Here is a 26,778-nt window from a genome sequence, read left to right on the forward strand (position 1 = left end):
AGCCATTTTATAGGGTTGCGCTGCATTTGGACAGCATCGTGGGAGATAACTTCCCCCACCCCAAAATTAAAAGTAGACCAACTATATATCAAGCACAGCTCAGTAACATATCTGGGAAATCACTGTGAGGGCTTCAGGATAATGCAAAAGTAGATTTACTTCAAAAGGGTGGTGAGAGGTTTGAGACAATGCGGTAAACAGGTGCTTGCCATCCATGATTGAAATGTGTGACTGCCTAATTTTACTTGTAATCCTCCTAGTAAATCACGAATGTCCTTTTTTTCTAAAACATTTTACTGGTGTCCAGTATTTCAATTAACTATATAATCCAAAGAAACCTACCTTTGGGTCATTACAAATCATGTTCATCATGTGATATAGCTCTAGCAGTATAGAGTTTTTCGACGACGACTCCCCGATCTAGACAGTTCAAATATTTCCCCAATCTCTCTGGTTGTATCGCCTTTTTTCACCACCAGTTTCAAAGTCAATTGATAATGAATCCCCAAACTTGATAAAACAAATTTCAACACCTTCTTGCCTCATAAACTCTTTTAGCCCATAAGCACCTGTCCATGTTTGTGTGCTATGTCTTCATTCTCAGTGTCTCCTGACTGCCTCATAATTTCATCAGGTCTCTTCTCCAGTGTAAATCCCAGTTCTATAATAATTTGGAGTAATTTGGTGGAGGGTTGTTTCCCCACACTTCTAGGATTGCAGTAAATGTTCAGTCATCACTGTGAACATTGCCTTGTTATGTGCAAGGTGAAAGAGGGGTGTGGTAGTAGGTGTATACCTGGGTATATATATTTGATTATTGACTGGGCGGGGAAGAGCTCAGAGTTTTCTTCCTTGCACAGAGATGGCCTGTTGCTTAAGCGAAATAATGCTCTTGGCCCTGAACCGTTGGAATCAATCATTATATTCTTTTCAGATAAATTACTTCCTAAAACGATTTTTTTAGCTGAGGCGTATGGTATATTGTGCTGTGCCTCGCTCATTCGGTGCATTATTGCTGCTGCCATGGAAACATTACTAAGACTTCAATGTTTGTGCACCATCCTTTTTTTGAAGAATGCATGATATTTACACTTGGAAGTCTGGCTCTCTGGTTTGGGTCCTTGTCATACATCCCAAGCTAAGCATTACTAATGGATTATATTTTAGATTTGAGTCTGGAAGTCCTATAATTTACAGAATAGTAAGTTGCATTATTCCTGAAGTGATGAACTAGCCTAGGTAATTTACTGGTCAGCAGCTGTTCCCGGAAGAGCATGATTGGGCACTTCCCAATTCAGCAATAATGCTGTAGAATCCATTCTCTCCCTTCGCAGGTTAGGTAGATTTCACATTGATGCTTGTGCAACAAGTCAGAATGTTGCCTGGCAAGACGCAGGTCTGCATTATTGTATTATGGCACACGACTCATCAGATGAATGATTGCTCATGAACATTGCAGTGGCATGAAATAGCAGACCTGATTTAATTGTCATTTAACAGAGCATGAGTTTATTGGGTTATCCTTTAGACTGCTGTCTTCAAGCTAGTTTGCATTTCCTTTTTGTTGTCATAAATGATGATTTGTTTGATATCTAATCAAAATAAGCATTTTGCGACACAGAAAGACTAAAACGAGCAATTCTTTCAAGTTTGCCTCCATGATGCCTTGATGGCTTGTTACCACTTAGTATACACGTATTTTATTTTCGCCTTTATTTTAGAAGACTCTCTGGGTTTGACAGTGTGGTTATCTTCTTTATAAGAGCTATGTTAAGGTGTACATTGTGTCTAAGACTCTGGATGCGCCACATGGAAGGAGCATTGCAGTTTTGTGTATTGTAAGTGCTGTTGTGTTTTCATTGTGAACGCTCTTGTGCAATGTTTAGAGTTGATACAGATGTCTAATGACTGAATAGCACTTGTCATATTTCTTTAGCTACTTGCACATCTCATACAAAAGAAAATGATATCCTGATTTTAATCCTTATTCCCCCTCTCTTCTTAATCTTTTGCCAGATTCACTAAAGGTTGACAGGGTTTAGAAGAAAGGCTATTGAAGTCTTGTGTGCAAAGCGTTTTCGTAGATATCACTTGCCAAAAGTATAATAAAAAGCATTGATATTTGCTTGAGGAGTAAATCCATCCGTAAACTAGACAGTAGGATTGCTCAAACTCCACTTGCAGGGGTTGCATCAGACAGAGCACGAATCTAGAGCTGTATACCTCAACTTTTTGGACTCAATGGAAATACATGTAAGGCAATTAGTTACCTTTGCTCCTTTGATTCAGTAACTGCAGGTTTTTGATGGCACTATGTAGTTGTTACAGAAACTAAGATGAGTGATAAAATGCTTGTTCCTGATCTAGCCACGTTAGCAGTGTTGATGATAAAACCGGAATAACTTGGGGTTCTAGTTTGTGGTATCCAGAAGTAGGTGACTATATGCGGTCCTGCAATTACTCAAGAACCTTAGGCATGATTTTAGTAAGGGTAAGTTAATGTTGGTCCTGGATCTACCATGGTTCAAGAACCCTCAAAAATGTTATGCTGGAATATTAGCAGAATGACTGAGGAATATAGCTATGAAGACCGGCAAAATGTCACGGCACAAACTATTTGTGCCTTCAGAACATTGGGTGTGCAAAGGGCCCCGGAGGAAGGTGTCTTAAGGTTGTTGAGGATAGAAGTGGAGTCTTTAGAGCCAATGCTAATATTAACCTTAAGTGTACTGAAGCTTGGATTAAACTTGTCTGAGAGATACTAGATTCCTTCTTGAAAGAGTCGATCAGAATATGCAAAAGGCCAGTGGGGGCATTAGTACTAAACTTAGCAATAGGACGTTGGAGATATTCGAGAGGATGTGTTAAATGAAATCTGAGTGGTATACCTACATGATCTAATCAGTAAACCACTTAAATTGGTATACAAATTACTGAACTCTTAAGAATGTAGAAAATGCATGTAAGTGGAAGGGCTGTAAACCTGCAGATTGTCCTGCTATGTGTGCATTTTACTAGGTTAATATTGCAAGCAGAAGCGATATGATCATTAATTTTCAGAGCTGGTTTCTGGTTGTTGATGAAGGTTTGTTGGAAAGTAAGGAATCGAACCATAATCCGCTTGTGACGACTGAAAGCTCTTATTCTCTTATAGAGCTTCTGATCGGTCATAAATGGCACCAAGTGAAAATAGAAGACCTATTTCCAAGCCACCTTAGTCATAATTTGAAGCCCCTAGAAACTGTTCTAGATAGCCAGGCTCAGCTCCACAGTGTATTACTGAAACATTTAATGCTGAGCTTCCTGCAGCATTACTGATAGCTTAATAAATGTTAAAGGGGCGTTTATAAATCGCTTTAAACTTAGTTTGTGGAGCCCTACTGGGCTGCACAGAAGAACTTAATTAAAGCAGTTAGACTGGCAAAGTGCCACCTTCCTCGTTTTTCCGAGGAGACACAAGTAGCAAGAAAGGCGTATAAGTTACTGATACTGAGATGGGGAAGTCAGAATATCAGCTTAGCAACAAGTAATGTTACTTAAGCAGTAAAATCACAATACACGGAGATTGTTCTACTTGTGCAGAATGTGACTGTCATTGTATGATCAAAAAGCATCCATGGGGATTCATAGGCTAGCATTGCAGATCAACATAGAGAACTCCGAAATTGGCAGTGCTAAACCAAGTCCTTGGTTTAGTAACTGATCCCTTTCAGCTATTTGAGCCTTTTTCTAGAATTGTAGAATGACAGCATTGAAAGTGTAAATAGAGCCTGTCCCCCAGACTGGATTCCATGTGCAGTCTCCTTTTTAGGTCTCGCCTAGACAAAAGCAAAGCTTTTTGCTGTCTAGGGCGAGACAACTTATGTAGTCACTTCTGGGGTAATGTGGACTGCAAAGTGTTACGAGCTTCTCCTGGCGGAGATTTTATCTCGTGGGCGCGCACGTCGCCGTGCCTCATATTTCCATGCGCACACAGGCAGCCCCCACACCCCTGCGCACAGATTACACAGGCACACGCTGCAGCCCCCCCACCACACACACACATACAGACACGCACGCATACACACGCCGCTGCCCCCTACCTTCCCCCCCTGCACAGACACACACCCCCCGCCCCATGCATTGTGAGATCTGCCATACCTTCAGGGGAAGGAGCGAGAGTGGCAGCAAAACCGGCAGCTTCCCCCAGACCGGGGGCGCATCCCCGCCAGCCTCCGCCAACATCGCTGAGGGCTGCGGTTGCAGGCCCCCGGCGTAAGAAACAGGCCCCCGCACACTGGGAATCGCAAAAGGGGACGAGATCCATGACGCGCGACGCGGCACAGGGAGGCGGTGCGCGCCACGCCTCCGTTGCTGGCTGGAACGTGTGCGCGTGCTCTGCAGCCTCTCGCGAGCACACCTCCTTCTGGTTGTGGTTTCAATGTTAGATGCAACGGAACGGAACAGGCTTGCCGATAACATCTGCGGTCTGCAAGGTGATCGGCTTGTATTTATTTATTTCCCCCTCCACTTTTTACATTACTTTAAAATGCGGCGCACGCTTTAGGCATCCCGCTCACTTTATTTATTTATTTCCCGCTCCACTTTTCTCGTGAAGCCCAACGCTCCATTCCTCTCCCTTCTCAACATACTATGTTACTGGCCAGACACGTGCAGTAACAGAGTATGTTGAGAAGGGAGAGGAATGGAGCGTTGGGCTTCACGAGAAAAGTGGAGCGGGAAATAAATGTCTACTATGAACTGCGCAGTCTTGAGGGTGTCTGTTTCTTGGTGCTGGTGAAAGTACATTGTGGGTTTACCACTCTCCTGGGGGCTCTCAGGGCCAAGGGCCGCCGTTTTCATATTATAAGGGTGCATGATACTAAATAGAAATAGAAGCATGTGCAATGTAACTGAACGGGTGCTTATGTAAAGCACACCATTATCTTAGGAGGAGTTCGCGCTACACAAAAGCGAAGTAAAATAAATAAAATACATTATGACACAGCACAACCTTACAACAACGGGTGACACAGGCACTGTGCAATAGTATCATGGTCTTTGGGGGAGGCATGGGCACGTCGCTAAAAGTCGGAACACGCATCTCATTACATGTACAACTGGAGCTGGCAGGGATTTTATTCATCAGTTTGGAGTTGGAAAACAATGTTTGGCTGTTTCCAATTGTCCCCCTAAGGTGCTCTTGCAGAGGGATCTTGGCACGGGAGCCACGTGCTACGCAGGGACAAAGGTTTCAGGTCATGTGCGTGCATACTCCCGCAGTTTGGGGGCCGGTGACACAGGAACGGTGCTGCGAGGAGGTGGGAAGGACATGGATCCCTCCTGTGCCGTCTTTGCTTTGGCGTCAGGGGCTTCTATGCGGGAGGCTACAGTTAGAACTTTCATGTCTGGGAAATTGATTTGTATAGCGCTCTAATCACCTGAGAGAGTATCCAGTTCGTAAACATGTACATTTCAGATTATGATGATAACTACAGGTATGAATGGCACCGTTTTTCATATGATTCTGAAATTGGAGCGAAAGAATTAATAAAACATAACCACTCTTTTGTCCTTAATCGTTCTGTTTAAATGTTCATGGCCTAGCTCCTGGGCCTGTGCAGTGAGTGAGAATCTGACCCTTCCCAGCTGCAAGTAGAACCCTGCACTCCCCCCATTCTGAAGGCACTCGCTCTTTGAGTGAATCTCTGTCTATATCTAGAGATGCAGACTTCAACTCATAGAGGTGAATGTTCTGTGAATCTAACCATGTACGTCCTCATAATGTCCAGGAACCTTCTTCACAACAGATTTCCGCTCTGCTGGTTTGTGAATGGGGTTCTAAGCCGCCCAAAGATATTGACATTCAGTCACTCCTTGGATACCCGCGCCTAGGGGTAGAATGTAAGATGAACATGCATTGAAAATGCAATAGGTCCTGCCTTTAATTAAGTCAAAGCCATTTGCTTTGCTATACAATACCATTAGCAAAGCAAATGGCTTTAACTTAATCAAGGCGAGACCTATTGCATTTTCAATGCTTGTTTCAAATGTGATCTTGAGAAATGGGCCCCATACCTCGTTTATGAATTCCCTTCCTGAAACTAGACTTTTCCAAATGCTTGGAAATTGTCTGAAATATTTCACATTGCCAAAAATGGGACATTTTCTCTCCAGTTACATAATTCTGTGTCTTGGTTATCTTCATCAGTTAAACTAACTGGTGACTTATTTCTGATAAGAATTCCTGCTTTCAAGCACTTGATATTTGAGAGAGTTATAAAACAAGGTTCAGAAATAGAATAATCCCTTTGAATGTTGCCTGAAGTGAATACCATTTAATGAAATAATTATAGTTTGAAGCAGCTTCATAATTCTGCTGAAGCTAGTTGTTACTTTGTAGCATAAGAGGGATGGTGAGGAGGAGATGTGTCGTGGCCTCACCCACTTTCTTTAACATCTTCATCAATTATTTAATCAAATGTTTGTTGACACTTGCTGGAAGTAATTCTATGCCAGGGCTGAGTCTCATTTCTGTCTTACTCTTTGCTAATGAGTACTGGTGGTCAGAAGAGCAAATACCTTTTCGACTTTCTTGAGATATTAGCATCTTTCCATTGAAAAAATTGGTTGATAATGTTAAATAAAAACGCAGATAGCGTGTCATAATCACTCATACTTGTCCATACATTTGTGTTACAATGAGTTCATTCAGCCAGTGTAGCAAATCGAATTTTGTACCTGTATACTGTTCTGAAAGACAAAGTTGATTTGTGCAAATTAATAATATACTCGTCTTGAACATTCTTCAAGGGCTATATTGATGTTTTGCGCTCGGTTTTGGGCTTACTGAGAGGGCATTTGTGTGCAAATTTGAGTCTTACACAAGTCTGCAATGCAATGAAATTCTTGAAAATATTTCTGCGCTAACCTGTAATTGTGTATTTGGGTACCCCATAACTCTCTTCCATTGGAGCTAGGAATGCAATTTACAGATGCTTCCTTGCAATTTGCTCTGGTTTTTCTCATCAGTCTGCTTAGGGGCTAGAGGTGAACTGCATTTTAGGGGACTACATCCTAAATTGCAATCACATATATCAAATTCAGTCAAATAATTTCCGTGGTTCTCTCATACTAAGTTCATTTTCTTTAATATTTAAACAAGGGATGGGATTGAGTTGGTTTACAGAATATTACTAAGGAAATCCCCCAGCATAATGAAAAAAAAAATCTTTATCAATAAAATATCTCAAGGTTATGTCCAGTTTGGGAACTGATTAATAAGTCGCATTTCAGAAACAAAGTGACGGGTTAAAGCAATGTCTGTTGTGATATGTCTGTGATGAAAATGTGACTATAATGCACTTTACTTATTAATTATAATGCACTTCCACCTTTCAGATCTACTGCCTCTTTTGCTCTGTTGCAGGTGACTGATACCAGGTTTACTTGATTTAGTACAATATTTGATTTCTGTCAAATTTTGTCTAAAACATTTTTTCTGGGGGCGTGGCTAAGATGGCGGCGGAGTAGGACGTGTTTTACTGTCCCTCCGGCGCCGTTCGTGCACCGCTTTGTTTCTAACCCGTACTAGTGCCCATCTGTGCTGGCTGCGGGGGTCATCTGCCTCCCCTTGTGCCCGCTCCTTTGTTGGGGGCCCTATTTTTGCTCCCGGTGTGGCGTACCGCCGTCTGCAGCTGCGCGGCCTTGGTGCAGCGAAGGCCCGGCGACCCTGGCTGGTCAGAGCCCTCAAGGGGACAGCTGCCTGGAGGACATACGGCGTGGAAGGGCTGCAGCCGCCGTGACGGTAGCGGCGGCTGTCTTACCTGTGGAGCAGCAGCGGTGTAGCGGTGACGGCGGGGTCCCCAGACGGCGGCCGCCATTTTGTCCCTCGGTGCCCCGGCCTCGAGTGTGGTGACCTGTGGAGCCTGGCTGCGCCCCCAGAAAGAGAGGCTCGGTGGAGCTGCTTCTGCGGTGCCGTCTGCGGGTGCTTGCGGTGGTTGACGGAGTGGACTGGCCCCTGTCACGGAGCGGCGCAGAGCGACTGTGAGTGGCCCGAGTGCCGGGTGGTAAGCGCCGGCGCAAAGTGACAGCTGGTGGGTCTGGGGCCGCGGCCTCGGTCCGCGGGGCGGCAGACGGCAAGGGGCCCAACGGGTGTACAGTGCCCTGCTGTCTTTCCACCTCTGGCGGGGCTGCTGGAGACTGAGCCTCTTTGGTGGGGCCCCCCGTGCATGGTAAGCGGCGAAGCGGGACCTGGTGAGTGCGGCAGCGGTCCTATCCTAGGTGACTGTGGATCGGCAACGGGAGTGAGCGACCCTCATTTGCAGAGAGCGGCGCGTGGAGGCGCCTGTGTTGCTGGGTTCAGGGTTGGTCTGGCGAGAGTGAGTGGCCTGCAGTCAGCCCGCGAATCGGCGGGCAGCACCCCGGTAGCTTTGCACCTGGGGTGGGGCCCACCTTGCCCGGCAGCTGAAGGCAGCGCGTGGAGTGTGTCTGCTCCCCGAGGGGCACCTGAGACTGCATCTTTGTTCTGGGGGCGGCTCGGTCTGCAGGACGGCGGACGGTGTGGAACTGGAGCGAGGGCGCGGGGTGCTGAGGGCCGGAGTCGGCCCTGGAGCGGCCAGTATCTAGTGTGTCCGGGTGCTCCTAGAGCAGAGGCCCTGTGGACTGGAGGCGCAGGATTCCTGGGGGCTGGCGGCGGGCCCGACCGGCGGTGGCGCGTTGCTGTTCCCTTCCCCCTGGGCGCCTGGGCAGGCACATCTACGGGCAGCTAAGAGAGGCCTGGCCTGGGTGCAGAGATTTGGACATTCGCCGCTCGGCCCGCCTATCGGCGGGGAGGCCTTGCAGAGTGGTAACTGAGGGAGCGGCCGCTCAGCTGTGTGGGTTAGTGGACAATCTGAAGGGCCCAACAGCTTGCCTCGTGGTGCGGCAGTGAGTGCAGGAGATCATAAAGGACTGGCCTTAGCCCTCTAGTGCGGTCGATCGCTTGGCAGTGAGGCTGGGGCCTCCCTGTAAACAGGCTCCGGTGGAAGTGGGCCTCTCGCCCATGCATTGAGTCAGGAGAGCTACAACCTCAGGAGTTGGAGGGTCGGAAGTCCGCTGCTAGCTTCTACCTCTGGGCAGGAGGTTTGGTATTGATCTACCCTTGACTGTGATGGCCCTCACCCGCGGCAGCGGTTTGTGACATTCAAGTCGGGCTGCAGGGTCGATGTGACGTTGCCCGTTCTATCGGGCGCGAAGTAGACCGGCCCTCTTCCGCCTCCCACGCTTTGGAGATCTCGGCGGAGCCGCGCTTGTATCTGGGAGCGGAGGAGCTGATTCTTGGTTGGGGTCCAGCCTGCTGGCTGCGCTTCCTACATAGCATGGAGGGAATTAGAGGTCAGTTCGGGCTGGACAGTTCCCATGGGGCACAGGGTCAAGACTGATTTGCATATGGCTGGGTTCAAACTGGAATGGCATGGTGAGCAAAAAAACGATGGATTTAGGCCCAGATCTCTGTACTGGGGTGAATGTATGACATTGTTCTGCATTCAAATCAAATTTCAAAGCTTTATTCGACAGCAAGTCATAAAAGCAATTTGCATCCTAACGCTACACAATAAATACTAAACCTAAAATTCATATTTAAAACACACATTAAACACTTTATGCTGTCACTTCCAGTGCTCAATATAAAATATTCCATCAAGTATTATTATAAAAATTGATCATACATAAAAACCATGGTGACAATAATTCATTAGGCTGCATCAGATAGTTGTAAAGTGCGGGTGCGAATAGTCCAGGCCCATCCTAAAAATTTTGCAACAGCGATCGCAAAGTAGGGTGTACAATCTGTTTCCAGTATTCTAAGCGCCTCTATGTGCCTGCGTGTTCCTAAATTATGACACACTGGTTTTATCCACTTGCGACATGGGCAGTCATAAAGAGGGCAAACAAACAGTAAGTGAGAAACATTCTCAGCTAGATCTTTACAAAAATGGCATTTCTCATCCCGGTTCGCAGACCAATTTTGTGTAAATGCGTTTAGGGGAAAAGTTCCAAATCTGAATTGAAAATACAATTTTCTGTCGAGCGGTTTTTCAATAATGTCCCAATAGAGTTCACAAGATGGTACTGTTTTGATATCAAGAAAACGTCGGGTTAATTTGGAGTTGGATCCAGTACAAAAAGCAGATGACCGAACCATGTCCCAATACATTTTCTTCAAAATAATCTTTGATGGAAAACATGATGCATTGGTATTAGCCCATAGATGGTCTAGATCCAGCTTGGATAATAGACACCGTAATTCTTTAAGCCACAAGATGGTATGAAAGCGGTCAGCATTGATAATATCCGCTAGTGCGGCAGCATAGTGAGCTAATTCCGGGGTTGTCATTATCCGTCTCCAATATAACAGAGGGCGTAGGCGAGCTAAGTCCTCTATACTTTTCCTGCCAAGATCAAACAACAGAGGAACAGTGGGAGTACTTTGTGGTGCCCCGACTAGGCGCCGCAGGAACCTATTCTCTGCCAGTGACAGGTCCTTCAAATTAGAGAATCCCCATAGTTCCGATCCATACAGTGAGGCACTTATCACCTTCATGTTGTAAATTTCTAAAGCAGGGGTGATTGGTTTGGTCAGTGAGGCTCTATGTTTGAGCGCTACTACATCCGCTAACTGATGGAATTTTAAAATTGCCATATCGATATGATTTTTCCATCTCATATTACCCTGAAGGGATATTCCTAAATATGTAAAGGCCTCTACCTGCTCTAATGGGGTACCATTAAAAGTAATTGAGCCTTTGAATGTCTTCCGTTGGTTCATACACATAAACGTGGTCTTAGAAGTGTTCAACTCTAAACCACGGTTCTGACAAAACTCACCAAATGCATTAACTGCCTTCTGAAGCCCACTAGGAGTTTGTGATACTATCAGCGTGTCGTCCGCAAACATGAGGACTGGCACACGAGCCCCTGCTAGTACTGGTGCATCGGTGGGTGACCTTCTTAGGTAGTCCACAATACCATTAATGTATATGGAAAACAATGTGGGGGCCAAGACACACCCCTGTCTAAACCCACGTTCTACAGGGAAGGGATCAGTCACTTTACCCTGTGCCCCCCACCTGATTCTAGCATAGTTATTTTCATGCAAGCGGACCAGCAGTGTTAGCAGTTCTGGACTTATACCAGCTTCAGCAAGCACACTCCAAAGTTTTGGCCGTGGTACTAAATCAAAAGCTGATTTTAAATCAACAAATACGGCACAAAGAGGGCCATTGATCAAAGTCACATTCCTCCAATAGAGGGCTATAAAGTAGAAAACCTGGTCGATTGAGCTTGTCGAGGGGCGAAAACCAGCTTGATATGGAGACAAAATATCTTTTTCAACTATCCAAGATGGAGCTTATTCTGCACTAATCGACCCATCAGTTTTTGAGCTGAATCTATAAGACTGATGGGTCTATAGTTACTGGGTAGTGATTTGTCGCCCTTTTTAAAAACTGGAATTATTTCCGCACCCTTCCAAGAATTGGGTATAGGAGCACCCTGGGCCACAGAGTTGGCTAGCCATGTAAAATACTGACACCATGATTCCCGATCACTTAAAAACACATCGGCAGGAATGCCATCCATACCTGGCGCTCTTCCCCCTGTCACACAGTCTAATGCAATACTGACATCTTTTATGGTAAATACTTGGCAGTTGTAGAAGACCGTTGGGGGTAAGGTATAGCAATCTGCAGCTAAGTTACAGGCATACTGAGGCTTGAAAAAATCTATCCACAGGTTTCTAGCAACATTATTTTGTGGGGATTCTGCTGTCCCTCCTCTGTCCCACTTAACAAATGCCCAGAATTGCTTTTGGTCTTTAGAGGCACAAGCAGATTTCAAGTCACGCCAATGATCCTCGTCCCACTGTTTCTTAGCTTTTTTGGGGGCTTTTCTATATATATCCCTGGCCTCCCTCACTCCTGTAATATTCCTAGACCTGAGTTCGGTACTAAGATTCTTGCGGGCTATTCTACAGGATTGGTCATACCACCCTAGCTTAGGTAACTTTTTCGTAGCCTTGTTTTGTTTTATTGTTTTCAGAAAGAACCCTTGAAGCCTAGTAAAAAAATTACTGTGAGCCTCTGCCATAATTTCGGAGAAATTTGGTTTATTACTATGTAATTTCAGATTGTTTACTTCCTCAACCACTACTCTCTTAAGATCCTCAATCTTCTCTGGATCTTCTACCAATCTACCCCATTTTACATGGCGCGGATTGTTTGAGGAAACTATATCTAAGGTCACCTTGTCACCCCCCAGACTTGATTCTCTCGACCCTAAATTAATTTGGAAATCCATGCAAAGAGGATTGTGATCACTTTCAATTCTACTTTTTACAATCATATCTTGCAGCCTATGCCAATCCCTGATATCCACCAGGAAGTAGTCTATTCGGCTAGTTGACCTTCCATTATCAAATGTATTACTCCCCTGACGATCTGATGGGTACGCCCATTTGCTGCTCTAAGTCCCCTTGCTAGGCATAGACTCTTGATTTGGATGGCCATAGCAGACCATCTCTTGACCACAGCCAGTTCAAGCTGGGGAACTCCCCATTTGCTATCCTCCTCTCAGGCCAAAATCTGATCCTCTTGTCCTAGAGGTTCAAAAGTGGTGTTAATGTCACCCCCTACTATAATAGATAGCTGGGTTGACAACAATTCAAGCTCTTGGTCAAGTACATATATTACTTCAGATGTTTTCCCACCCCCAACCCCCCTGGCATAAATGTTGAAAATAGCCACCCCTTGGCCGTTAGCCCACGTAATGTTGACTGGCAATATGTCGCTTGATGGAAGGGTCCTTTGCTGGATTTTACAGTGCAATGATTGGCGTACCCAAATTGTCAAACCTCCAGATGGGCGCCCTTTAGAATTTTTTATAGCTGAGATGTAGAAGTTGAGAAACCCAAGCCGATAGACTGGACTCAATGACCATGTTTCCTGAAACAAAATAATATCATGTTGATCAATAAAGTCGCACCATTCTGGGGAAGTCAGTTTGTTAGCTATTCCGGCGAGATTCCAAGAAAGGAAAATCAGCCTTGTCTTATCTGTAGTTAGACATGCGTGCCCTGGAGGTGTCAGCCTGTCTTGTCTTGCAGACACCAAAGCATCTTCGGGGTCTAGATTAACAGGAGGGTAGTCTAATGGTTCAAAAGGAGAGACTATAAGCCCAAAACCAATATTACACTCTGAGTTGCTCACAGTCAGCTGTACAGGGGCTTCCCTATCTGGCCCTCTTACATTTAAATTTGGTAGTCCCCTCCTTCTTACTAGGGGCGCAATAGACACACTGCCCTTATCAGCGGTAGTACAGAAACTGTCACGCACTATTGGATCATTACATTCGGTGATTTCACCCCAACCAAGTCAATCGCATTCATTAAGATTGGATAGTGCTGAGAACCTATTTTCAAGGCTCAGGCCCGAGTCACTAATTTGGCCACCCCTAACCCTTCCCTTTGACACCAAATTCCACTTAGTCCTCAATGTACTTAGATTCAGAACATTTCCTCTTCTAGAATAAAAGAATTCAAGAGTTAGTGGGATTATGTCTGCAGTTCTACGTTGAGGGGGGAACAAGTTTGGCAGGATGTTGGGGAGTACATCAGGCTCTGAAAAATTCAACACTACACAGTCACCCCCAAATTTTTTTGGGCTGTTCCCTATCCAATCAACTCTTCTTGCCATAACTAATTCCCCCGCTAGCTGCTGCGTACCCCATGGGGATATTACCATGTTGTTAGATAACCAATGTGATGCTTTACTTAGCAGAGAGGGTGTAGATTCCATCTGGCAAGGTTTTAAGGGTGGTACATTAGCCAAGACCAAAACAAGGGGAGAGGCCTCTACGATGAGTTCTACTGGACCTTTCTCTGGACACGATGCAGTTTGTCCCGCTGGCCTTGCTGAGAGACCATCTTCAGATAGTGCATCGCCCCGTACCTCTTGATGATAAATAGGGGGAGGGTTGGGTACTGTTGTCTCTCCACCCCCCACCGTGGGCCCCATAGGTGCTCTTTTTGGCTCAACTCTACATGCCACTTGATTCGGTATATCCCCCACCTCCTCGATGGTCTTCTTTAGGAGCCCCCCTAGTCTGTGCACCTCTTCTGTTAATTGATCAAGTTTTGCTACCAGTGGTTTTATGATGCCTTTCATCTTTGAGTCAAACATGCTCACTAATTTCTTAAGCTGGACATCTCCCAAGAATGTACTCCCCCCCGTTCTCCCCCCTTCCTTCGTCCATATCACATTTTTTTGGCGGTGAGGCTGGTCTTTTTCTGCTCGAACATAGCCCACCGCGTTTAGGTTGACCCTTATTGCACCCTCTGGTGACTCTAGGTGCAAGCACGGGCAGTGGGGACGGGGATTTTTCCTCTGCTGTATCTGGGTCATCCTCATCTACCTTTTCGGACACAACAGTTGCCGATACGTTTTGCTCACCATGCCATTCCAGTTTGAACCCAGCCATATGCAAATCAGTATTGACCCTGTTTCCCATGGGAACAGTCCAGCGCGAACTGCCAAGCCAGGTCCTCCCTGAATTGGAAACAAGCATCCAAGCACCGGTTTCGGGATTTCAGCCCTCAGCAGCCTGGATAGCTTGATTCCAGTGGCATGGAGAGCACAGGACTCACGTCTGAGCATACCCGTCCCACTCGGGGTGACAAATGCAAAAACAACAGGTGATGGACAAAATGCAGAACAATGTCATACATTCACCCCAGTACAGAGATCTGGGCCTAAATCCATCGTTTTTTTGCTCACCATGCCATTCCAGTTTGAACCTAGCCATATGCAAATCAATCTTGACCCCGTGCCCCATGGGAACAGTCCAGCCCGAACTGCCAAGCCAGGTTCTCCCTGGAATGGAAACAAGCATCCGAAGGACCGGTTTTGGGCTTTCAGCCCTCATCAGCCTGGATAGCTTGATACCAGTGGCATGGAGAGCACGGGACTCACGTCTGAGCATACCCTGTGGCCCTGGTAACTGATACGTCTGGGGGCTCTTGAGGTTCGAGGGCTTGGCTTGGCACTAACTGGGCCAGTAGCTGGCGCCGGAGGAGACTGTTTACTTGATGCAGGTCGGTGACACTCTTATGTCCTTGGATGGAGGCGATTCCTGTATCAGGAACTGGGAGAGTGGAAGGTTGGTGCCATGTTCCCCTGCTATTGGGGCCTGTTTAACGGACTGTCGTTTGCTCTTTTCTACTGTGAATGTTGAGTCTTGTGTTTTCTGGGTTTACATGTGTGGGGGGTGGGGAATGGGGGTTTGGGGTTGTTTTGGGGGCTCCGCATCAGCTTTCGGGGGAACTAGACGAGGATCCAGGGGACAGTTGGGGCAATGTGGTACCATGGAAGCTTTAGAAAAGGAATGTGCATAGGCAATCTGTTCCTCGTCTTGACATGCTGAGTAAGGAACTGAAGGTAGTGAGCCTCAATGTCAGAGGCCTGAATAGCCCAGTGAAACGCGCTGCTATTTTATCCCTATTGGAAAGTGCAGAGGATAGTGTGTGCCTGCTGCAGGAGACCCATCTCCTCTCTAAAGATGTCCGTCGCATGGCAGACAAGCGCTTCACGCTCCAGCTGTGGTCTTCGGGGCCTAATAAAAAGAACGGGGTGGCCATTCTTTTTAGTGCACGCGCACATTGCAAAATTATCTCCCAAGTAGTGGACATTAAAGGCAGATTTCTGGCTGTGCGTGTGCAATGGGGTGAGACACAGTTTACTATTGGGTCCATTTATGCTCCAAATATTAACCAGGAGTCCTTCTTGCAGGCAGCGCCCTGATTCTGGTGGGTGGTGGTCTGAACATTGTAATGGAGGCAGGGGCTGACAGATCGGAGCAGCGGTCCCACCCGACACGGGCGATGTCACAGTGGCTTTTGGAGGGAAGGTTGTACGATGTATGGCGCGTTTAGCAACCCCAGGAGCGCGATTACACCTATTACTCATCAGCCCATAAGACTTATGCACGCTTAGATCACTTCCTGACCACGTCCTCTCTTATGCCTCATTTGTCAGCAGCAGACATTGTGCCGTGTTCCTTATCAGATCATGCCCTTATTTCTGTAGTCCTTACTTCCAGCGGTGCTAGGCCGCCACCGGGTTGGCGCCTGCGTGACTCCCTGCTCCACTCGGTCTCTCGGATCTTCGCAACCACCGAGTCTATCGTTCATTACCTTGCCGAAAATGAGGTGAGGGATACGCCTCAAGCATCGGTCTGGGAGGCCCTGAAATTAGTAGGTCGGGGCGAATTTATAGCGATCGCAGCAACATACTCCCGTCTGCGCAAGGAGAAACAAGCTGAGTTAGAGGGGGAGGTTAGTGGCCTGAAGGCGATTCATAAAAGGACTGGGGCACCAAGGGTTTGGAGGTAGCTAGAGGCGAAGCGCCGCATGTTAAAACATCTTGACCTAAATAGAGCTTCGCATGCCCTATTACGACTGCGACAAAAGTTCTATCTCTCTGGAGACAAAGCGGGGCGGATGTTTGCACACAGGCTACGGGCGCGCACTCAATTGACCACTATACACACCGTTAGGGGCCCGCAAGCGACAGAGCACACCACAGATGTTGCCATTGTAGACACTGTTCGCCAATTTTATCAGACCCTATATGAGAAGGAGGGAGTGTCCCCTACGGGAGTGGCGGACTATATAGAATCCAGCGGAGTTACACCCCTCCATCGGGAAACAGCGGAGGCTTTAGACTCGGCGATCTGCATTGAGGAGGTCACCTCTGCTATTGCAAAACTGAAGGTGGCGAAATCGCCTGGGCCAGATGACTTTTCCGCTATCTTTTATAAAACTTTCTGGGTGGAGCTGGCTCCGCTCTTGACCCACCTTTTTAATTCTTTTCTCGACACCGAAGCGGTGGCTCTGTCCATGGCAGAGGCGGCCATCGCGGTCATTCTCAAACCGGGGAAAGACCCCAAAGAGTGCGGATCGTATAGGCCGATTTCGCTGCTCAACATTGAAGCCAAGTTATTTGCGGGTGTGCTGGTGGCGAGGCTTAGCCCCTTAATGGACGGTATCATCGAACCCGATCAAGCGGGATTTATTCCTACACGGCAGAGAGGAGACAACACTAAACGGTTGCTCCACCTCATGGACTTAGTCCATCGCTCTCGGACGCAGGTTTTCTTACTCTCTATAGATGCGGAGAAAGCCTTCGACCCCGTGGATTGGGACTACTTGTTCGCTGTGTTGAGGGCATTTGGGGTGGGGGATAATTTCCTACGGTGGGTTCAGTGCCTCTATGCAGCCCCCAAGGCGGCTGTGCGTGTAAATGGCTGCAGATCTTCTCTTTTCCCCATTACGAGGGGAGCGCGACAGGGGTGCCCCCTCTCCCCGTTGCTTTTTGCGCTCAATATGGAGCCCTTTGCTCAGCATGTTCGGTCTAACGTTGATATCACCGGGATCAAATTTGGGGCTGATGCACATAAGATCAGTCTGTATGCGGACAATGTCATTCTCGCACTAACCCACCCCCACTCCTCTTTGCGGTGCCTCTCGAAGGAGCTCTTGGAGTTCCAGAAGGTGGCGGGCTTTAAAGTCAACTTCTCCAAATTGCAAATTCTTAATCTTTCCATCCCTGACGCAAACGTCCTGGATCTGAGGCAGGACTTTGATTTCCAGTGGACACAATCTGACATCCCGTACTTGGGTGTCCGATTGGACCTTTCTATTGCTAAAACAGTGTCCCTGAACTATAAAGTGCTGGTTGATCAAGTTACCAAAGCCCTCTCGGATTGGTCCCGTCTTAAGTTGGCCTGGTATGGGAGACTGGCGGCTCTGAAAATGACTGTACTCCCCCGCATATTGTACCTCTTTCAAATGCTACCTTTGAATCCTCCGCAGGGCACCCTACAGAAGCTGCAGGGGCTCCTCAATAGGTTCTTATGGAACAATAAACGACTGTGGCAGGCATTGTCTGTAGCGGTCACCCCGAAGGCGGCTGGGGGGCTGGGCTTTCCTCTGCTGATAGCCTACTTTCGAGCATCTTGCCTTAGGTACATAGTCAAAAGCCCATGTCTAGTAAACATTGGAACTTTATGGACCAGACAGTGGCTGGTTGCAATATTTGGCGGGAGTTATAGTTGCCGTGCAAGCACAGAGCCTGGGGCCTTTATTCTTCCCCGGTGACGTCCCTGACCCTCAAGGCATGGGTGGCATCAGCTGGCGCAATGCAAGGGGTGGACTACGTTCCCCTCCCCAATGACCCCTGTCGTTGATAACCCGGATTTTCCACCGGGCCGCGTGTCTTCCATCACTGGCGAGAGGAAGGCTGTAAGAGGGTGGGTTCCCTCTTTGACTTAGATGGCTTGATTCCATTCACCTGGCTACGCACTGAATTTTTCCAGCTGTCGATGGCGGATGCTTTTCACTACTCACAGGTGACACATTGGGTTACCCAACCGCCCAACGTTGCCTCCATGTCCTGGCCATGGACGGCGTTTGTGAAATGGTTGTTCTGCAAGAAGGACGACCGGAAACTCATCTCGGAGTGATGATTTTGAGTCAGCCTAGGAGGCAGCGTACACCTGCCCAAGTTCGATGGGAAAAGGAGTTGGGACGCCCTTTGACGAAAAAAGAAGAGTGGGAGCACGTTTTCTATCGCGCACAGCACACGGCCTCTAATACCGCGGGCACCGAATCGGCCTACAAGGTAGCAGCATATTGGTACTACACTCCGGTGCGCGTTAGAGCATGGGATGCCACCAAGTTGGGCATCTGCTGGCGGGGGGGGGGGTGGTCTTTCAGGGACACTGGCGCATTTGTTATGGCACTGCCCGAAGCTGGGGAGGTATTGGACCACGATCTTGGCTGAGTTGGATGCTGCGTTTCAGATTACGTTCCCTCGGATGCCGGAGCATACTCTGTTGGGGCTTCCCCATCCTAAGTTTTTTCCCCTGTGCTCGCTGAAGGGTAGGCAGATTGCACTGGCTGTGTTAGCTGCGAGACCGGTGCTCCTGGCGCACTAGGGGTTCCCCGACGGTGTCTGACCCACGAGATTGGTTTCAGAGACTCTGGCACATTCTAGCAATGGAACGACTCTCGCTGGGAATGGATGGGAAGGGTTCAGAATACGCTAAACTATGGGGCCCGTTCTTACAGCTCCTATCCAAAGACCTCCGAGAAGTAACTTGCCCAAAGTATTTACAGATCCTGCAACTCATTCCTTTAGAGTCGGAAGGGGTTAAGTCTGTGGATTGAATTTTGCCTGGTAGAGCAGGTGGATCCTGGGAAGTCAGCAGCGCAGATAGAAGCTGATGCGGGGCGGGGTGGGAATGGGAGGGGGGCTGTTTTTTGGGGGAGGAGGGCGGAGGGGGGGAGGTTTTCTGATTTTTCTTTCTTGTTCGTTACTTGAAATAAGGCAGAGGTCATAGCTCAGGTGGGGCTGCTTCTGAAGTTCGTTTGATTCCGCGGGGTCGTCCTCCTGTATGTAGGCCCAGACACTGTGTCATTGCACTGAGTTTACGCCCTGCCGGCAAGTTGATGTAGGCAGCTGGGCTGTGTACCATACTACATTCCCGCATAATAAAAATGATTGACTCTAAAACACTTTTCTGTGCATTCAACCAGCTTTTATGGAATGTATTTGAATGGCTTCAAAATGCAACCCACAAAGGTGCCATATGCTCCCTAACTACTTAAGTATTTCAAGGAGTTGTTCATTTGCCTTGGATCATCAGTTTTACATTTTTAAGTGGTCTTTCTAAAAAAAATGTATACAATTTTAATGGGAACATTCTTTTATATTTGCATTTCTTTATTATGTGGAATGGCTTGAACTATCTCTTTTTATACCATTGTAAGTGGGGTTTTTAGGTCTCCTTTTTGTAATTGATACCTAGCCAGTGGTGTTGGAGCGATTGTAAGAGGGAAGATGTGGTGTTGTTTTTCTAAATTGCAAACTGCTCTTCAATTCTCTCAACATTCACTATCTCCTATTTTCCTCCTTAGGTGCAGGGGCAACCTCCACGCCTCGTAAGTACAACAGCAATGTATCTAATTTGTCTTAAAGCATAATGTAAAGTAAAATGTACTTTGAACAAACAATTCTGTATTTGGGTTTTATGTGTCTGGCGCTTGTGCCATTCATGGCGCACCTATTCTGTTTTAGTATACTTATTTAAGCAGCTTTGAGTCCGTATCTGTCAGTCATTTACTTTTTTTGCACCATATCCCACTGGCTTGAGACATTGTCAAGCTCATCTTGAATGTACCATAAGGGTATTTTAGTCCCACTGTTTCTGTTGTCTGTTTAGGTGTTTCCTTCTGACAAAGCCAATAGGTCTCGCCTTTGCAAGAGCTATGAGCTTTGCCAATGTGTTTCAGGTGTGTTATACACAAGTGTGACTGCTCTTCAACATGGTTAAAAATTAGTGGCGTAGAGGGTTGTAGAGTGGAATGGCGATGAGCGGATTAGAGTGTTGTGGCAGAGAGTGTTGTATATTGTAGTGGCATAGTGTGGAGTCACGTTGAGTGGCATACACTGGAGTGGCATAGAATAGAGTGTACTGGTTTAGAGTGCATTGGCTTAGAGTGTTCCAGAGTGTAGTGGCATAGAGTGCAGTGGTATCAAATTCAGCAGCGTGCAATGCAGTGGCGTAGATTAGAGTGGTGCATAGTAGAGTGGAGTGGCGCAGAGGGCAGTGGCATAGAGTACAGGATAGAGCCCAGTGGTATGGAGTGCAGTGGCATATAGTGGAGAAGTGAAGAGTGGCATAGAGTTCACTGGCTGGAGTACGGTATTGTAGATTGTCAGAGTGCGGTGGTGTAGAGTACAGTGATGTAGAATACAGTGATGCAGAGTATAGTGCAGTGACATAGAGCGCAGTTGTGTAGAGTGAATTGGCATAAAGGGCAGTGGTTAAGAGTAGAGTGCAGGGGCATGGCGAGGCGTAGAGTAGATTGCTTCAGAGTAGAGTGAAGTGGCATATAGTGGAGTGGTGCAGGGTAGAGTGCAGCTGCGTACAGTGGCATAGAGTGTAATGGCGTAGAGTAAAGTGGTGTAGAGTGCAATGGCATAGAGTAAAGGGGTGTAGAGTGCAGTGTTGCAGAGTGGCATAGAGTGGAGTTTTGCAGAGCAGATTGGTGTGGCCTTGACTGAAGTGGTGTGGAGTGTAGTTGCGAAGAATGCAGTAGCATAGTGTAGAGTGGTGCAGGGTAGAGTAAAGAGGCGTAGAGTGCAGTGGCATACAGTTGAGTGGTGCCGGGTGTAGTGGTTAAAGTGGAGTGGTGCCGAGTAGAGTGCAGTGGTGTGGAGCAGTATGGAGTGGAGTAGCGTAGAGTGAAGTAATCCTGGTGTGGTAGCACACTGTCATTACAGACAGCACATTTAAAATGAAATTACCATTACAATTGAACAGAGACACAGTTTTACTAATACAACTATACAGTGCACTGACCAAAATGTTAGGAAATGTTATCACCTAATGTAAAGATTTGTTTTGATCATATTCAAGCATTTGTTTCCAACAATCATTAGAATTAACAAAAGTGTGCTTCATTTGTGTTCCTAATTCTGATATATTCTGAAATACTTGCACAGTTAATACAAAAGTTTCTTTTTATTATTGTCCTCATTCACTTCAAACCCCATTGAACAAACAAGCTGTCCGTACCATTACTCAGTGATCTGAGAAGAGTAGGCATTAACTTGGAATCTCGTGCTGCCTTCAGCCTGTAGGTACATTGACAGAAATGAATGTTGCTACCTCCAAAAAAGGGGATTAGGATTCTCTTCGACTAGGCCCGCAAGAACCTGATAGACTTCGTTGGCAGACGATCGGGGGTGCCCAACATGGTCCAAAGAGTGCCAAGGAGGCATAATCATAGGACCCGCTGTTCATAGATACATAGTTAGAACAAAAACCTACATCCCTATCATTCCTGTCCTAGCCCAGTTTAGCAACAAGTCCCAGAAATTCTGTCCTTTTACTACTGCAAGCTCTGGACAGGTCCATCTTAGATGTCTCATACATCGATGCCAACCAATCGGAGTGCATGGGAGGAGAAGGTTCAATCCAACGCTTGCATATTTGCCTCCCAGCTAGAAAAATAGTGTAGAATAAAAAGGATCTAGCTGGTCCAGTGACTTGATTAGTAAGTCCAAAAATTATCAGGGCCAAGTCTATTTGAATTGGAGGTCCCAAAATATACCGCAATGACTTCCGAACTCCGTCACAAAAGAGTACAATGGCAGGACAGTCTTTGAACATATGTATATCTGAGGCTTCAACCAGGCCGCCCTTCCTACAGCTGACTGGGGTCCCATTTGAAAATTTAGACAGCCTTGATGGAGAAAAATAGGCCCTATGTACTGTGAATAAGTGGTTTCTCTTCAGCCAGGCAGGTTTTACTATACTAAAGAGAGTCTTAAATGAATTTCGCCACAATTGCTTGCACTGTTCATTTGGGAGATGTTCACTCCATATTTCATCTGCGAGTTTAAATTCACCATCCACGGCTTCCTCCATCCAGCTCTGCAACTGGATATACTTGAACTTTGAAAGGCCCACTCCCATTCTTTCTCTTAGTTGTTCCCTTGAAATGAGTGCACCCTCATAGACCAGATCTTCCCATACCATCAAACCAGTTTCTCTAAGTGGTAAAGCAAGTCTATCCTGAAGACATTCTGGCGTGCCCCATGAGTCCCAGAGTGGCGCTAGACTTGAAAAGTAATTAAGGCCTACAAGGCGCTTTAGTCTAGCCCATTCTCAAACCATTGCCTCGAGGACTTTAAGTTTAACCTTTTTGAAGAATTTTGGTTCCCCACATTTAAACAAAGAGCCCTCCTTAGGTAGACTGGCCCCCCTTAACATAGCCAGGAACTTGCCTCCTGCCCCAGTGCTTACAGGCATTTTTAACAGCATCCGGGAATGTGAAAACCGTAAGGCCCAAGCATAAGTCAGGTAGAGCAAGACCACCTTTCTCTCTCCTACGCCTTAACTTCTTCCAGGCTATTCTGGTAGTTCTATATGCCCAAATAAGAGTTTACGACGTGCTGAAGTTTATCAATAGCTGGTTTGGCAAAGTGTAGGGGAATTGAATTAAAGAGAAAGGTTATTTAATGTAGCACCACCATCTTAACCAGATTCACGCTGAACGGTTAAAGGGAAATGGGCCCAAGATTTTATCTGTTTTTGTCACTCCCTTGACACTTGCGCTAAATTAACTTATGCAATCTTGGCTATGTCCTGGTCAATTCAAGTTTCTGTCCACAGTTAATACAAATGTTGTTGTGTGCTAGAAAAAACTCTTTCCTACCCCCATTTTTCAGCAATATTGTCACACAAATTCTTTCTCTTTGAAGTCCAAGAAAGAAAAGTAAACAAGAGCCCTCTGAAGACCATGCCTGACGTTTGACCTTAGTCTTTGAATGCACAACAAATGACAAGATAAGAACAAGATTTATAGGCCTGTTTACAGAAAGGGAGCACTCAGAAGGATACTCTAAATAAGGGATGGGCAAGGGAAGGTATGAACTCAAGCTGGACACCCTAAGACTAATAAAGCAAGTAAATGGAAAGCAAGAAAACATGAGTTACAAACCACAAATCCAGTGTCAAGCAATGTGGTACAAAATGGGGTGGTGATGGACGGAGCATCCGAACCAATCAAACACTCACACCCAGTCAACAGATCTGGGCTTAATCCATCACCGTTCTTTAGCCCACTCTGCTACCCCAGTTCAGACATGGCCATATGCAAATCAGTCTGACCCTGTGCCTCATGGGAACAGTCCAGCCCGAACTGCCATGGGTATGGGATGGGTATGCTCAGACGTGAGTCCCATGCTCTCCACACCACTGGAGTCAAGCTATCCTTGCCGAAGACGGCTGATAGCCAGCAACCGGTCCTAGGATGCTTGATTCCGGTCCAGGAAAGACATGGCTTGGCAGTTCGGGCTAGACTATTCCCATGAGGGATCAGGGTCAAGGCTGATTTGCATATGGCCATGTCTGAACTGGGGTGGTGTGGAGTGCAACAAAACGATGGATTTAGGCCCAGATCTCTGTACTGGGGTGAATGTATGACATTGTTCTGCATTCTGTCCATCAACTGTTGTTTTTGCAGTGTCAAGCAAAGGGCAGAATGCATTCCTAGGTCTACTTTCTGAATGTCTCCAAGATGTCTTTAGCAAACCAGACAGCTGCTCTGTCTGGTAGGCTGTGACCTATAAAGGATTCCACAGAAATAAAGGTTTCCTTTATTTTCTGTTGCATCCATTTTTCAAATGCTTTTAAATTCATTGTTCACTTCCTTGTGCTGTTATACCGCTTACCAACTGATTATAAAGACAGCACACCATCTTGTAACAGTACACTCTTATAACTGTTTTAGCATTCCAATATGGCTGATGTGCATTTAATCATATGGCAAGCAACCCTTCAGCACTGGGAAGCAGGCATTGACATAATCCCCTTAAAAATGGACACTAAAGAAAAGAAAACAATTATTTTTCCTGGAGCAACTGTTTTTGAAATGCTTTTGTCATAACTCGTTCCCCACTACACATTCAAGCTTGGACAAAGTCAATAGATTAGGTGTTTGCACAGCGTTCGCCCACCCAGAAAGAATGTCAAACTTATTGGTGTGTCCAGTGGTTGTTTTTGTTTATCTGTTTGTGTGTGAAACTGTTCCAGTACAGAATAAATTGATAGCCCTCAATAAATCTTGATCTTGTCGAAAGGTTATGCAACATCATATTGACGTCTGCTGCTCTTTCAGTTATCCAATCACTAATTACCAAGATCAGGATGGTTCCAGCAAGCAAAATATTTCTTGGGCAGAATAGATGTTCCCTTTTTGGGAGTCCAGATATCTCAAATACAAGTACTTTTAAGGCTCGGGCTGTAGCCTACTGTTACATAAAGCACAAACCTAAATTGTAATTGCATTTATATATTGCTTACTACCCCGAATGAGGCATTGAATTGCCTTTTCAGCAAGTAGCACGCTACCCTGGAACCCAATGAGGATTAGTGGTGAATTAGTGTAGGGAGATATGAAGTTAGTTTGAGCGGTGGACATATGAGTTTATTTGGATTGGAAAAGGATAGTGGAGGGCGAGAAGAGGGAAGAGTTTTGCATTTATATAGCACTTGCTACCCCTGATGAGGTGTTGAAGCGCTTTTCAGCGGGTAGCACGCTACTCCGGAACCCAAACAGGATTAGTGGGAAATTAGCATAGAGAAATATGAAATTAATTTGAACGAAGGGCATGTTAGTCTGTTAGTTGGATTGAAAAGAATAGTGGAGGGATAGACGAGGGAAGGGTCTATAAAGTGCTTTGTTTGGCGCTCATAGCAGTAATAGAAGGTTTGGGATAAGTAAAGGGAGGTGGAGGGGGGAAGAGTCAGAGGGAAGGGTTTAAAGAGGCTTATTTGGGAGACCTGAATAGTAAGAGTTATGAGCTTATGCAAGGAAGGGTAGAGAATGGAAGAGTCTAGAAATAGTTATTTTGGGGATCATAGTAGTGGAATGGGGTTTGGAATGAGTTGGAGAGTGGAGGTAGAGGATATATTGAGAGAGGTATAGGGTGAGATATAGTGTATAAGGAAGGTAATATATGTAGATTTAAGTTGTATTTAATAAACTCAGACTTTCAAGTGTTGCTGTACTTTAATTTAATTTATTTGTTTTTATTTAAAAAAATATATAATACATTAGTGAACAATTGCAGATAAATAGTTATGATAAAGATTTACTTATTTAAGCAGTGACCTATATACATATTCAACATAGACTAATATAACCATAAGTAATATGTACATTTGTTAAGCGGAGTTAATGAATAGTTATATTTTATAAACATAATTATTATACACTTTATACAAGGCAAAACACTATAGTCCAAATAAATGCTTATATGCACAGGGATATGCTGTAAATGTATGTTTGAGTATGGTGGTTATGTGAGGAATAGCCAACTCTTGAGTAGTCTACTGAAGATACGGTAGTTATCCGTGGATCTTAGGTTTGGGGTAAAAAGTTCCATAGTTTGACTGCTTGAACAGTGAAGGATGTGCCACCAATGGTCTTTTTCTTGTATGGTTGGATCCTGAGGCAATGTGCCAATCCAGAGCAAAGGTTCCTTTGTTGAATGCATTTGGTGATTGCATTCCTGATGAAGTGCGGTCCTGTTCCATGTATTGCTTTGTGGGTGAAGCAAAGCAGCTTGAATGTGGATCTCCTGGCATCCGGAAACCAATGTAGGGCCTTCAAGGCAGGGGAGATGTGGACTTGTGGCTTTATATGTAAGAGTAGTCTAGCAACAAGTTCTGAATCATTTGCAGTCTTTTCATAGTTGTTAAGGACGATCTGTGGTAAAGGCTTTTGGCGTAATGGAGTTTAGACAGAACAAGAGAGATAGTACCCTGGGCTTTGTGTGGAAATCCCAGGTGCGGGAAGATGTGTTGCATAGTTTTTATAGTACCGAAGCTTTAATCTTGCTAGTTGTCTACTTGTGCATTCATTGATAGCTTCGAGTCCATGGTAATTCCTAGGTTTCATACTTCTTTGATACTTTGGGCGGTGTTATGGTGGTCTGACCATGTGACTGGAGTAATTGTTTGAAAGGTAACTAGTTGCAGAAATGACATCTAAGGATGTGTCCAGGGATGTGTGTGGGATTGTGTACGATGTGATGTAGGTTCAGTGTGTCTAGGCCAGTGATGATTGATTTTTGGATGGGGCATTTTGGGTTTGTCAAACCAAATGTTTAGGTCACCAAGAATGCA

At 45.9% G+C, this 26,778-nt stretch overlaps 1 protein-coding gene across 4 annotated transcripts in view; it reads left to right on the top strand.

Annotated features, from left to right (window-relative positions):
- MAP7 (microtubule associated protein 7) overlaps positions 1 to 26,778 on the top strand; it is a 1,007,524-nt gene that overhangs the window by 282,539 nt on the left and 698,207 nt on the right. For all 4 annotated transcript variants that reach the window (XM_078649192.1, XM_078649193.1, XM_078649191.1 and 1 more), the window contains exon 2: positions 19,994 to 20,017. In XM_078649192.1, the coding sequence (XP_078505318.1) occupies positions 19,994 to 20,017 (24 nt within the window). The remainder of the gene's footprint in view (positions 1 to 19,993; positions 20,018 to 26,778) is intronic.

Source organism: Lissotriton helveticus, chromosome 6, assembly GCF_964261635.1.
Source record: "Lissotriton helveticus chromosome 6, aLisHel1.1, whole genome shotgun sequence".
NCBI classification, from domain to species: domain Eukaryota; kingdom Metazoa; phylum Chordata; class Amphibia; order Caudata; family Salamandridae; genus Lissotriton; species Lissotriton helveticus.